General features: G+C 41.9%; 1 protein-coding gene across 9 annotated transcripts in view; it reads left to right on the top strand.

Moving 5' to 3' along the window:
• Positions 1-14,777, top strand: part of tspoap1 (TSPO associated protein 1) — a 61,874-nt gene that overhangs the window by 14,930 nt on the left and 32,167 nt on the right. For all 9 annotated transcript variants that reach the window (XM_076749941.1, XM_076749932.1, XM_076749934.1 and 6 more), the window contains 4 exons: positions 8,957-9,064; positions 9,437-9,565; positions 10,756-10,932; positions 11,724-11,903. In XM_076749941.1, the coding sequence (XP_076606056.1) occupies positions 8,957-9,064; positions 9,437-9,565; positions 10,756-10,932; positions 11,724-11,903 (594 nt within the window). The remainder of the gene's footprint in view (positions 1-8,956; positions 9,065-9,436; positions 9,566-10,755; positions 10,933-11,723; positions 11,904-14,777) is intronic.

The raw sequence follows: 14,777 nt of genomic DNA on the forward strand, positions 1-14,777 counted from the left end.
TACTTCATATACCACATGAAGGCCATGTGCTGAAATTTATGCACAAACTGTATTCTAAACACGTGGAAGAGAAAATGCACTAACAAGCATTTCCAGACAGTGCATTTCATTTTGGCACAACCTCACCCAGACGTTTGCATGGGGGGGGGGGGTGGAGGTAGATTGGAGGGGGGCAGGGGTAAAACAAGGGGGTGCCTTGCGTTGGCTCTTTGTTCTCCAACACCATAAGAAAGACCCCCTAATCTGTCACCGTCAGGTACCCTAGGGGAGATGAGTTGTGATAAATACAGGAGGGGATTTGAGAGGACACTTAAGAGGGCTTCTTCATGACTTATATATGAGTGTAGGGCGAGAGCTGCTGTTAATAAACTACCTCAGGCCACAAACAGCTTTGTGGTTCTTTTCAAGCGTAGCTTTTAAAGAGATATTTCTCTGCTTTGTGTGAGGCCGCTGGAGATAGCAGCCTCCCATACAAAAGTTTTGCATGAGCTTCAGCACTTGCCCTAGCCTGGTTTATTGTCCTGTGAGTGAGGTGAATATTGCTACCGTGATCATAGTAATAATAACAAAACACAGCCTTGGATAAGTGAAAGGAATGATATTTGGTAGAGCACTGGAGTAGTGAAGTGTTAACCACAGGATTTAAAAAAAGACTACAAAGTATTCTCTGTTGTAGAAGATAGATAGAAACAGATCCATTCAACTTTTTTTCATGTGAGAATCAGGAAACCTCATTAGAAAACCGCGGATGTTGTAGGAGACAGATAAAGAGAGTCATTGATTTGGCTCTAAATTGCAACACTTCATGAATATTGTGAAGTGCATTAGTATCCAAGGGTGGCCATTCCCGGCCTCTGCTGGACCTGCTTCTTCTGTTTCTTGCCGTTGCTGGTAATTAAAACTGTGTTAAGGAGTCAATTTCTCTGACCACGTGGTGTTTGAGGGTAGGGTCTCTCCCCTTCTATTATTGCTGGGGGCAGACAATGAGTGAATTAATCAAGGCATGTTTCCAGATTCAGCAGACTGCCTCCTTCATGCCAATCCTCTGAGCGACGCTGCTGATTGAAGCTCAGCACTAAGTACTTGCAGGTTGTGCTTTGTCCATTATTAAAATAGATTTCTGAAAAGCCTCAGTAAAAAATGTTGGAGAATCTAATAACCTGCCTGCAGAAGTTCTCATCGTAAATATTTTTGAGAAACTGAAGGACTGTTTTTAAAAATCCAAATTCTATTGAGACACATTGCAATAAAAACATTGATGATCATGGTTCAGTACTGTTACTACTTCCTTTAGCTATGCAGGCAGCAGACCGACTGAACTGAAACAGTGTGCTGCAGTTTATTCATTTCCTATGGTGTGTTATCCTTTTTTCCATTCAGGCCTAGCCAAAAGTAATCAAAGGTTTTCATGTTTTTAGTCCCGATCTATAATTAGTGGTGTGTTGATGTATTGCCTCAGTAGTAGAGCCTGTGATTGCATGGGCTGTGGTTGTAATACAGACTGTATGGATGGCTTAAATGATGCTGCATACCATTTGCAAATTGCAGCTTTAATACTGCCACTTCAGATATCATGTCCACCGAAGAGTTAACAATGGTAAAATGTGCATTTGTGTGTGCGTGTCTGTGTCTTTGTCTTGCTGTCTCCTTAGAGGCTTATAGTGGGGGATTTCTAGCTGTCAGCTAAAAATGCTGATGTTGGTGTTTCTGTGAAACCAGACTGTAGACATTTCCATACGCCCTACAAAAGCTCGCCGTGGATCCCAGACAAAAGGATAATCGGGTCTTTATGAATATGTAAGAAGAAGTCCGCGGACATTTAATGATCTGTTCAAATCTTTGTCAAAAAATAACTAAGATCCCCTATTGTGTCAAAAATGTAACAAAAATGTAACATCTGCTCTTGTCCTTTCCTTTTAACCTTGAAGTGTAATTACATTTATTGTATTGTAACAACCTGCATTTGTATTTGTTCTGCTTTTCTATATTGTAGTGTTTTTACGTTTTCATCTAACAGGAAGAAACCCTGATATCTTTCTTTGAAAAGCCTATCCTTTGTTGTACTGGAAATGGCATAAAAGCACAGTGGACATAGGGGGTTCCTAGTAAAGCAGGAAAAAGTGAAACAGAAGATTGTTCCAGGACCCCGAAAGTTCAAGTTCAAGAGGCAAATACAGAAAACACAACTGAATCTGAATGTAGTTATTTTTTCTGTATATGTGCTGTGTTAATATTGATATTCTCCATCTGAGCAGTTTCATAAGCTCCAAATAAGACTTGTCTACAGTGAGAGTGGTCAATCTGACATGAGGCTTTGTCACACTGGTTTCTGTCTGCTCGTTTTCGTGAAACTATCCATGGTTTCTGTGTTGCTTCTCTACATTAGAGCTCTGCAGTAAAATGCTCAAGGAAGGGGATGAATTCCAGAAAACCCTAAGCCATTTTCATTTAGACCCTTAGAGGCACATAAAACAGCTTCTGACCCAGATAATCAGGAGGCAGTTTAGCCTGCTCTCTTCACAGAGCTCAGTCTTGTCGGTGTCAGCTCGCTGTAACAAATAAAGGCAGTGCAAGTGGATAATTAGTAACAAGTCACTTGTGACGTTTCTCTTTAATGTTGTTATTTTATTTTAGTACTTGGATTCAAGTTAGATTGTTTTGGTTTTAACCTTTAAAACTTCATTTTGCAATAAATGGGATTGAAGTGACTCTGCATTGTTCCAGTTACATTTACTAACAAGGTCAGTAACAAACTGCATGTTGGTGCTGGAGCCACCTGCTGTGCGGCCAAACTGTGACAGCCATGTGATGGTGGAGTTTGTCCTTCAGTGGATATTCAAGTATATATAGATGTACAAGTGTAGTCCCTTTCACACTCAATTATCTGGGTTAGTGTCTTTCACACATACAGATCTCCTGTGCAGAAAACTCAGTGTCACAGTAGGTTCAGGTGTTTGCATGATATGAGCGTCTGCTTGAAAAGCTGATTTACAGGCCTGGATGTATAACTCCCTTTGTAGTAATCTGAAAAGGCCAAAAGGATTCAACTCCTCTTCTTAAGTAGAGAATGCACCTAAAATTGCTGTGATGAAAAGCTTACCCAGATGCCACAGAGGTTTTTCATAGTACGATATATCTCACACAGCACCCTGCTTTTATCAGATGCAGTCGCACGAAAGCTCTCACAGTGAAGTCAGATAGGATGGGATGGGAACGGGCAGTTTTGGCTAACTGCGTAGTTCATTTTAGGTATTGCATAATCACGTCTTACTCTGAATTTTGAATGAATTCTGTCTTGCTAAATTATGGATGCAGACAAAAAAATGCAGCTTCACATTTAAATACAATAATCAGCTTTTCCACATTGACAGCTATAACAGTCATACAATACAATGATGAATTGTTGGGTCTCTGTAGAAAGAAGCTCGGCCTGTGCCAGCTCTATATGGAAAATGCCCTGAGACAACTTCTGTTGTGATTTGGCGCTATACAAATAAAATTGAATTGAATTGAATTAGAAATGTTTGAAAAAGTTCACACCTACATGATGATAAGCAGTGTCAGTGTGGTTTGTGTGGTGCGAGTGTGCATTTTATAATCAGCAGGCCCTTCACTTATCTGCTTGTATCCACAATTACTGCAGACAGATCCAAACAGAGCATAGGGAGATGGCTCCATTAAGCCCGTCTGCCCTGCCCAAAGGCTCAGACTCTCCTGACAGACGTTTGTGTACAGGCCCCCTGCCCTCCTGCTCCGGAGTTGCATCTGCCTTGCTTGCTGAGCCAGGCCCATGTGAAAACAGCACTGCTGTGAGAGAGGAGAGCTGGCTGAATGCTAATACGTTGGCCTTGAGTGGACCTCACCACCTGCAGCCCCTTTCTGTGGCAGCAAGAGAAGCAAGGGCAGGGTGGTTTTTAGTTTGTAAGAAGCCAGCATTACCTCATGCCTTAAGAAAAGCCTCCGGTGTATTTCAGTGTGATTCCAAGGGAACAATTACAAGACATGGACGGACTCCAAGATCATTAGAATCAGAATGGAGGCAGGCGGAGGCTGAGTTCACTCTGGCTGGCCTTCCTCTGAGGTGATTGATTGGGCTTTTGCGTCGTCCTCCTGAGAGGAAGACTGGGACATTGGGACCGGCTGAGTCCTCTAACTGATGGCAAAATAACTCTCAAGGACACAAAGGTTCATCTGAGAGCTGAGGCTACCTCTCACTGAGCCATGGAAGAATGTCTGCTGTGCAGCAGAGGCAGCATAATGTCTCTGTGTCTGAAAAACTCTTGTCAGCTGCAGTTATGTCTGCTAGTTGTAGCGTCTGAGCATCACTTCAGTGACATTTGGTGGTGTTAAGTGGTGATGACTGCTCCCTGCTTGTTGAAAATTGGAGATCTGGATATTTCCAGCAGAGAAGCTGCCGCAGTGAACTGGGCAGATGATGAGATGCAGGCAACACTTATTAGAAGACGTAACTGGACTGTATTTTTTCTGTGTCACTGCTGCATTTCCATCAGGAAACTGAATTTCATGTGGACAGTCTTCTGGCCATAGAGCCTTTCTTGTGTCTCATTTGAGCTGGTGGCCTTATGTTCTGACTCTCTGGTATTAATGTCTAGCCTGTCCTAAAGAACATTTACTTTTTTCTAACGCTGAAGTGCCTTGTAATCGTGTCAGGAATTGTGGGTTAGGAGTCAATGGCTTTGTGTGTTTTGACATCATATGTGAATAGATTTTAAGAATTGACCATATATTTTGACTCAGAGCACTCCCTTACCCCTACAGTCCAAGAGATAAATCAAACCAAGACAGTCCAACAAGAAGCGTCCCCTTGTCCCTGAAAAATTCATGTATCATCAACAAAGCAAGTAGTCTGGCCATGAAGTGCTGCTCATTGGTTTTTATGGCAAGCTATGCACTTCTGTGTGCAGTTTTTCTATGTCCCATAATACATCTTCTAAGGACGATTCTGTTTCGTACGCGATCCTGACCAGGAAAATGAGTGTGCAAAGGATGGGTGGCAGGATTTCAAACAGTAGTTCACATTGCGAAAATCAAAAGTACCAAAAATGTTTGGTGTGGCTGCTTCACTATAGATACCACCCTGTGTTTCACCGGGTGGATGCCTTTCATGTGAGGCAGCACCCATGGAGTTAATAGTACCACTGTTATCAGTGAGATAGAAGTGTGCTGAATTACATGTATGTACTTTATCATTACAGAATTTAAATACACCAAATGGCCATTGCAGAAAAAAGGCAGACCATAAATGGTATCAAAATCGGGTTTGATTACATGAAACTCTTAAGGCTGTAAATTAAATGTGAAGTGCTGTAATGGCTTCAGTAGTTTCCTTGTCAAATATATGAGGTGTGCTCATGCTTGACCAGAATAATGAGATGAAATTTTGTCTTACAGTATCTCAGCTGGTGCCAAGATTTGCCCAAAGAGAGCATTCAAGTTTAAGGAGATTGTAGTCGCTGACTCAGTGCCTGCATTGATTATAAATGTGGTCAATGAAGCATCTTTTTTGCCTGCGGTGACAAATAGTGATCACATCTTTACTTTGACTGCAAGCTTTTCACAACTGCTTTAGACTGTATAGGAAATTTACCTAATTTAAATCATGCCCTGACTTTGGGGAACAGCAGTGGGTCTGAAGTGATTTTTGATTTAGAGCTGCATTGAAATTGAAGTTTGTGCAGATTAATATGTATTATTGCACATTATTGAATTTTTCCATGCTGCTACTTCTACATGGGTTTTTTTTGTCGTTTTGTTTTGTTTTTGGTGTGTGTGAATTATTTCCCTCACCAGATCATGTGTTAATGATTTCAGGCAAAATATTTTGTCTGCTAGTCTGTATGGTGTTAAACATACGGCGTCTTTGGCAATAGTTTGTAACCCATTAACTCGATATCCAGACAGGATGTCCAGTGTTAACATTGCAATAGTACTGGAGGATGAACACACAAGAGCCTCAGCTGCTGTTTTAGTAAACAGCTGGTCATTAGTGTTGACTTAAATAACAGGTACGGGAGCATTAAAGACCCTCCAGAGAGCCACCAGATAACTCATCATCTGCGCTGTTACCAAGACAACATAATCTCACAAGATGATGGTCACATGGCTTGTGTACAGCACCATGGCATCAGGATGCTTGATAAAACATTACTCTTTGTGCTGTTAAGTGACATTGTGACAGAGGGCTATTTCAGGCTCGTAATTAGATCCCAGGAGTATCATGGAGACATAATTGAAACCATTTGAACAGGTTTACTGGTGTTTCACGTGTGGAGCCATCTGGGCGCTTTTGTCATTCTTAGACAAACACTTGGACGAACACTTTGCTTCCTCCTTTCTTCATCTGTCTGTGGGCACTGCAGTAGCTGCAGGTATGGACATGCACACTGCTTCACAATAATCAAGCTGACCACAGGTGACGTGAGGCAGTTTGACCTTCCTCAACATTAACTCCCTCACGAAACATAAACAACCAGATAAAACTTTTTATATTGGTACTGACCACTTCCAAGTGGGTTGCGTTGATGTCGTCATTCAGGGACAATTCCCCGACATGTTTCAATAGCTGGCAGATGCTTTTTCAAGCAGTAAGCAGTAGATGACAAGCAAAATCGTGATAACAGCTTGAAAATGCATGATGATGAGTAGCTGGCTACCAGCAACCTTTGCAGTGTGCAATAGTAAACAGTGCTAAAGAGGGCATGGTTTTTAAATCTTATCAAATGAAGATAAGTCAAAGATCAGTTAAAGACACATATTCAAGCCCTGTTATAATGGAGATGCAAATCCCTGCTGGGCTGGGCTGATGAGCCGAGTCAAACCGAGTCAAGCCAAGGCAGCACGTGTGCATGGAAAAGGCCCAAAAGTGAGCATATCATTCAATGTGTTACACTCTGAGGACAAACCCGCCCTTTACCTCCAGCTTATCTGTTCACCGTGTCTGTCCATCTGCTCTCACTGCAGCCGTTACACTCATATGTGCCAGATCTGATCTCAACCTTTCCCTCTGAGCCTCAGGGCTCATTTAGAGCATACCTGTCAGAGGCATGGAGACATCATTTCTGTTTAAAAGAAAGACAGATCAGAGGTTTCCACCACTTGTTACCTTCACTTTGACAATAAACACCAATGACGCTCTTGATCACCACATTGACTAACTGCCACATCGACCGTCTGCCACATCTACCGCTGCTTTGTTGAGCTGTCTCTTCATTAAGAGCTCACAAGATAACAAGCTTATTTGTGTAACCCCAAGGACTGTTACACTAAAACTACTATAAAACCACAGAATGTGTATGTTTTTCAGTATGTGACAACTGACTGCATTAATTAGATGTGCATAGAGTTTGGACGGCATCTTTGGATGCTTCTCTCAGGTCTTTATTTCTAACTAAGCACTGTCACAGTCCATCGCCCTGAGGTGCAGGCTGTGCAAAACAGACCTGAAGCCGGATACAAATGCTCACTTTCACCACTTAACCAGATGTGACTACTCTAATGTGCTAACATTTTGGCCATGCAGTCATCATTAGAACATCAATAAAATAGAAGTGAAGAACAGTGATGGTTAATCCGTCTAACCAATGCTCTTGAGAGAGACAGCTAAAGATCCAACTTGACTTGAATCTATGATCAATGGGTCTCTATTGAAAGGGAGCTTACAGAACCTTTTCCCATGCAGGCTTTTATCTCACAAACAGGGAGAGAAATCCCATTTCTAAACCCATTGTTGATGTTTGGGAGAGAGACATGGAGAGTATCACACCAGACCACAGGGACAAATCCTTTCTTTAGTCATCACTTTTGGCAAAATAAACTATTGAAGATGGGCAAAAAACTTTTTATTGGAAAACATGGGCTGAAGCAGGAATGATCTTTTTTGAAGATGTTCCTTGAAGATGACATTTGAACAGATGATGGCTCAATACAGAATCCCTAAATAAAGCCTTGCTGTAATTATTATAACGTGTCCGACATCAAGAGACAGATGATGGTATGACGGGTGGAAGGTGGGACGGACGTTGCTAATATATGTAAGTATTAGAAATGTGATAGATTACACAAAATAGGAACAAAAGTTCGTATTTGTTCAGGAACTTTTCCCTGTTTATATGATCATTTTGGTGTAAGAGTGGTAATTAGCTTATAATGTTGAGGTAGTATGTGAGTGAGAGCAATGTGATAGGTAATGTCAGTACTCTCCCTGTGTGTATATATTTTTACATATTTTTTTCTTTTCATTTCTTTTAATTGTTTTTTTTTTGTTTTTGTTTTCTCTCTAGGATTGTGTTTTAATTTAATTATTTATTTAAATGTATTCCTTTGGAGGTTGGTGTGTTGTTTCTGGTTGTGGTGTCCGTGTCCTGTGTGGTTTTTCTTTTTTTTTGAAAAGCAATAAAAAAAAAAAGGTGAATTATTAGAGGAGACCTGAAGATCATCAGTTCATTGGTATTCCTGTCCAGTTTGAAAGAGCTTGAGAGCATCTGTCAGGAGGAAGCAAAAGCGTTTTAAGAGCATGTCATCATGGGGGCAGGGTGGAGCTTGATGGCAAAAAAATCTCTCTCTGAATCCTGTATGTGATCGCCTTTCTTACCCCGTCTCTTGCTCTGTCTCTCCTTCCCCTCTCTCCACAGCTCTCCGTCCTCTTATGCTGAGTTAGTGTGGTGTAATGGTTGTTGAGTGCCAGTGGTGGACTGATTGAGACGGTCTAATGAAAAGCCTTTTCAATGGGCTGTCATCTGTCAGCCACCATTAGATAGCACTATGTAAACATTGGCTGACAGCTGAGGGAGGCTTTCCTGTAACTCAGACATGGAACACGATTCAACCCATTCTACTGAAATGAAATCTGATTCCTGTGTTTCTCTGTGTTTTATGAAAACATAAAAGCCAGTAGTTGGTAAACTCTGCATCTGTCTTTGTTGTGCTTGTCTTTCAGAATGGCACTGACTATGGCTTCCTGGTGCGTCAGAACTCTGAACTCTTGCGAGCCCTCGATGAGCTGGAGAAGACTTGTACCACACTGAGGGAGGAGAATGGCCTGCTGGTAAGACTAAAAATAACAGAGGGTGTCCAGTCTTGGATGGAGGCTTCATATATAGAAGGCCAGGTGCACAGAGAGGGCATACAAAACATTTCAGATGTATATTGTTTCAGTGACTGCTCAGGTTCACAGTAATTTGTTCAGATTATAAATAGATCATTATTTTGTGAGTGTGTTGGCGTTTCATTGGGCCTCTTATGAATTCCCACTGGTAACGCAGGCAGGCAATATAAAACTAGGACTGAATCCCTCTTCAAACCATTAATAAGCCTGCCTGAATAACTGTTTTTGTGACTTTCTTGCCTGACATTGCTGTGTTGGTGTTCGTTGTTGCTGCAGGCGTCTGATGATGATATGTGTTTCTCTTGTGTTTAGCGGAAGAGCAGCGCCCCAGAGACTGAGGAGAAGGTCAGGCGGCTGAGGAGAAAGAACACAGAGCTGGCTGTACTTGCTAAGAGGCTGGAAGAGAGGGCTCGAAAACTGCAGGAGGCCAACCTCAAAGTGGTACGCCGCGCAAATATAATGCCTATTTTCACAGCAAAATGCAGCGCTGATACTGATACTGATACTGATACTGAGAGTGACTCATTATCAAGCACCACCATCCAAATCACCCTTTCACCATGATGTCATGTAATGAATTCAGTGAAATAGTTCAACATGAGTAGGTGCTTTGCTGAAACATACCAGCACCATAATAATAATTGAATGTATCACTAGAACTGCATTTTCAGAAAGAGATTCCAGGAAGTCTTGAGATGTAATATATTTGCAAAAGACATAAAACAAAGATCAAACACAACGATTGGGTATGAAAACCTCACCAACACTGCTCATGAAACATTTCATAGACATATCAAGAGTATGAAAAATATAATCATAGGTTCAAATAGAAGAAGGCTGAGGAGACACACAGTTTAATGCAGTGTGTTGTTTACTGTGCCAATGGCAAAAAAACCACAAAAATATTCAGTAGCTTCATGGAACTCCAATCCTATTCTAATGAAAAGCTGCATGATGCACGGTGACTCTCTTTGAAGTCTCAAGTACTAAATAGTAGAAGTCTCTGAAGAGCTGTAGTGGAGTGTGCTGCAGCAAATATTTTAAGGACCACTCTATCCCTGTCCTCAATGCTGCAGTCACTGGCTGCTGTGTATTCTGTGCACCTGTTCACCAGACTGTGGGAGGGACCTTTCCCCTTCCCCCCTCACCTCCTGCAGCTCACTGAAGGGCAAAGCAGATCTACACCAACAAAAAGTTTGAAAACTTGTAAGAGCTCAGCTGCATTTGTTGAAGTACTGTTTTTGGACCTAATCTAATCATTGGTTGTTTTTGAGTCAGCGTGCTGCTGTATTTGGTGTTGCTTGCACCTGTCTAATATCATCTGATTTTCTTGCTCTTTTGTGCTGATCTTTGACTATAAGCACTGTCTTCAGCAGGGCTTTACTAGTTTGCTACTGCTTTCCCCATATCACCTGCCAATACTGCAAGTCCACAGCAGTCATTCCTGCACACCACAGTGAGACTTTATAATGTTAAAATGGTTTTATTTCATGCACAGTCTTTCCCAATGTTTGTTTTATTCTTAACCGCCTCAGTTTCTGTGTGTGAACTGTCAATACGAGTGTATTCCAGACCTCCTTTATGAAATCCTCTCTGGTGATTGACACTTGTTTGCTTCTTGCTCTTGTCAGGTGAACTCCCCGTCACTGATGAGACCCGGGTCTGTGGAACAGTACAAGAGAGCGTTTGCCCGACAGCGAGCTCGTGACCTCGCCCAGCACGCCGATGCACTGCTGTCTAAGGACAAAGAGATTGCTGCCCTGCAGCAAGAGTGCAGAGAGCTGGAGGCACGGCTGGGCACCACTAAGGTGTGTGTAACACATCTCCTCAGTTACTAGTTTACTCAACTGTGGCAACTGATTTGGACTTTTTGCTCCCGTCTTCCCTCTAACCCTCACCATCCTGGCCACAGACTCATAATGCCACAAGCTCGCTCTCTGCTGGACAGCATGGGTACTACTCATCCTAACTCCCTCCTAAGCCTGTATTACAAAGGCTGCGTCACTGCTGATGCTTGCATGACAGTGCAGGAATAGGCCGCCTCTCTAAGTGCCTGTTTTTTATTACTGGTCCAATGACTTAGAAGCTCATTCTCCGTAATGTGAACATGTGCTGGGTTTAATAATGAAGGGTCTTACATGGTGAGCTGTGCTTAGATCTAATGAGAATGTCTGTGCTGGATCGCATGTTTAACTTCAGCACATTTTCACCATGTGATAAGGGCGACAGGACGGGAGGGTGAAGCGATCTTCTCAACTTGAATGGGAAAATTTAACGTACAAATTAGATGGCTTTGACATTTTTCTGTCATGTAATGTCCCCCCTCTGTATTCACTACTGTTTTTATTCACGGGGATTTAATAACACAATTTTAGAGGGTTTTGAAGTCTGTTTTAAATAGCAAGAAAAATACACCAGTTTTAGAACACAATGCACATGATTACATATATATTATTGATTGAGATTATCAGTCTTTCCTCCAGTTTATTTCTTGGCACGCAGTTTTAAAATGTTGATAACTACAATTAGGAAAACAGTGATGTGCTGAATTGTTGCTGTTATTGTCTTGTGGCTGACTGTGGTGCATGTGTCTGTGCAGGGCTCCCCTGCTCCATCTGGCAGAGCGGAATTTGAGAGGCTTCTCAAGGAGTCTCAGAGGGAGGTGCTGCGGCTCCAAAGGCAGCTGTCGGTCACATCATCCAGACAGCAGCACAACCATATGCCCGACCCCGATGGCCCACAGAAGTGTGAGGAAATTGAGGAGGAGGGGGAAACAGAGGTAAAGTCCTCGTCTCAGAACACTGCACAACTCGACGCTGACCCCTGTTGGTCTTCAGCAGCTTCAATAAGTGAACTTTGTCCGTCCACACTAAAAATGATGACATCAAATCAGCTGTAACTTTCATGAAAATAAAGAGACCAAAATTATTCATGCACTGTAACCTCAATGTAAATTAGCAAAAAGTGAAACACTGAAAAACTGGTATGATCATACTCTTCATTTAATCTGCGGTTAAATATATGATTACAAACACAGACCAGATCATGTTTTCACACCGAGGACTGTTAATGATGTTCGGACAACGGTACAGTTTGGATGAGACAGCTGCTAAAATTCAGCCCACTGAGTTTTCTAAAACCTAGTGTATATTTATGTTGGCTTGGATGCTGTTTTGCTGCGTTATATAATGGCTTGTCGTTGGACCTGATACTAATCTGCCACAAGCCATAATGAGATGATTCCCTGTCTTGAACTTGGGCCTGATCAAAGATACCAAAGTCACACACTCTGATCCTCTCTGCATGTAATACTGATCTTCTCTCTATTCAGTTCTTAGAAACAGCTCTTCATGGCGAAGTGATGCTCAGTTAAATCAGTCACCGATCAAAACCGATCCGTCATAAATATGTGAATGGGTTACATAATACAGAAAGGACATTATTTGACATTTGAATTCAGTCAGCCACACCACTGAACATCTGTAATATGGAAGTAATTTTTTCATATGAAAGGTACATTTTCTGTGTCTTAATATCAGTTTACATTATTTAAAGGCATACATCTTATTTATGGATTTTTTTTTGTGAAATTCTCCAGTGAAATAGAGTAAATTCTCTGCCTGTGAAGCTCAAATGAGAATGCCGATTGTGGTAATCTCTCGTTTGTGGGACGCACACACGCATACCCAGTGACACGCGCACACCCAGAAAGGGGCCATGTTGTGTGAACTCTAATCCCCTCTAACAACAGAATGGTACAGTCCAGTAATCCTCTCTCTGTTGCTGTGGCAGCGGTGAGAGGGTTTTGGGTGGTAGGTAAGACTCCAGCCGCACTAAAGACTTTTCTATCTCGCCCTGCTCTGGATAACTAGCAGGCCAAGGGAAGCCTTGACGTTGCCACAGATCACACAAAAGGGGTAGGTCATCTTATGAGTTTCGTTGTCTCTGTGCGTAGGTGTCAGTAGTTCGTTGCAGATCTCCTTGGCTAACGTCATATGTGTCTGCTTGGACGTGAGACAGAAGCCGTGCAGGGCTCAAAGTTGAGACTTAACACCGAAAACTAATGAGTGTCATGACGAATCAGGAGTGCGAGCGAATTGGCTCAAGGCAGCGAGTGTTGCATTCGTGTTAGACATTAAAACCACCGGCTTATTCTGAAAGATTATTACTATGTTACATGCCCCATGTTAGTATAACAATATGACTCGTAGCTAAGGGGATTTTTCTTTTAGGTCTCATAGCTGTTGTTTTTTAATATTCATTTCAGCAAATCCTGTGGTAAATCCCACCCCTGTCTGTGATGGACTGCCACTTTCTTACAAATTAGAAAGACAGGACATGCATGAGGCCTAGTCAAGGGCAGCCTGTCAGAAACCTGGTTTTATAACAGTCATATTTTGGAGCTTCCAGATGCAGAATTTAGACAGGCTGACTTAGTGACAGGGTGGTAGAGCGTTTGATTGGTGGACATCGATATGCTCCGTATTAAAAAGAAAATCAACGGCCAGGCCAATCCATTAAGGTGCTTTTAAAAGAAGTGATCCAGTTACCCGTTTCAGTAGTCTGCAGGGATTACACCAATGTGCTTATGGCATTCAGGGCCTGCTGAATGGGATCTGTCCCTGCTTTAGTACGCATGGGCCCAAGGTGTACTTGATCCTTTAGTGTACATGGACCACATTAGTGTGAAGTGTACACAATGGCACCTCACTGTGTGGGGCAGTGTGCAAGAAGAGGTGAGCAACTAAGCTAGGACCTCATCTGATGAAAACACATTCAGTGGCACCTGCTGTGGCAGACATGGCTGCACCCGGCACCAGGTCAGTTATTGAGAGAAAACACCTAGCAGGATGTGAGTATTTACTTACTATTTACAATTGCCATTACTTTAATTGTGTTTTTATGCATGCACATTTTATTAGATCAGTTTTGCCACACCCCCTCAGTCCCATTCATAAAAGACACCGCAGACAATGCAGGAGTGGAGATAAGACAGGAGAAGGTGTTTCTAACTATTTTCAAATTTGAAACAGGCGATGGTGTTTTCAGTTGTTGCATTAGGACGTAATGACCTAATCAAGCCAAAAGACATACCCAAGCAAGATGCATCCACTATGAAATTTCACTGAAAATCTGCTCTGAAATAAAACAGCTAGGGAACAAAACATTCAGTCAAGCTGGAAATGTTCTTCTAGGCCAAATGTCTTTGAACAGTTATACAGTTATACTGTTTGAACCGTTTTACCTACACCTCTGTACATCTCTGCATGCATAGTAGACAGATAAACACACTTACAGTGTTAAACAGATTACTGCATATGCACCCCTATGAATTTCACACATTTCCTAAAATAAAAGTACAGTTATTTGTTAATATATTAGTGCCACTCTCATATTGAGGGAACTAAAGCCAATTTCACATGATAAGGAATATGATGTTCCTCTGATTTTAGCCTCCCAGCTCCTCAGTTAGCATTCATCTGTAGAATATTAATGCTGTAATTGTTGATACCTTAATTACAATGTCATTTAATTATGGACCCAGCATGTTTTCACCAAGAGCGAGCTGTTACCAGCTTTTGTCAAATTATTCGCATTAACAGTTTAATTTGACTCCATTGACTTCAGGAACAAAGTGTCTAATGTGTTTGAT

Source organism: Chaetodon auriga, chromosome 15, assembly GCF_051107435.1.
Source record: "Chaetodon auriga isolate fChaAug3 chromosome 15, fChaAug3.hap1, whole genome shotgun sequence".
NCBI lineage: Eukaryota > Metazoa > Chordata > Actinopteri > Chaetodontiformes > Chaetodontidae > Chaetodon > Chaetodon auriga.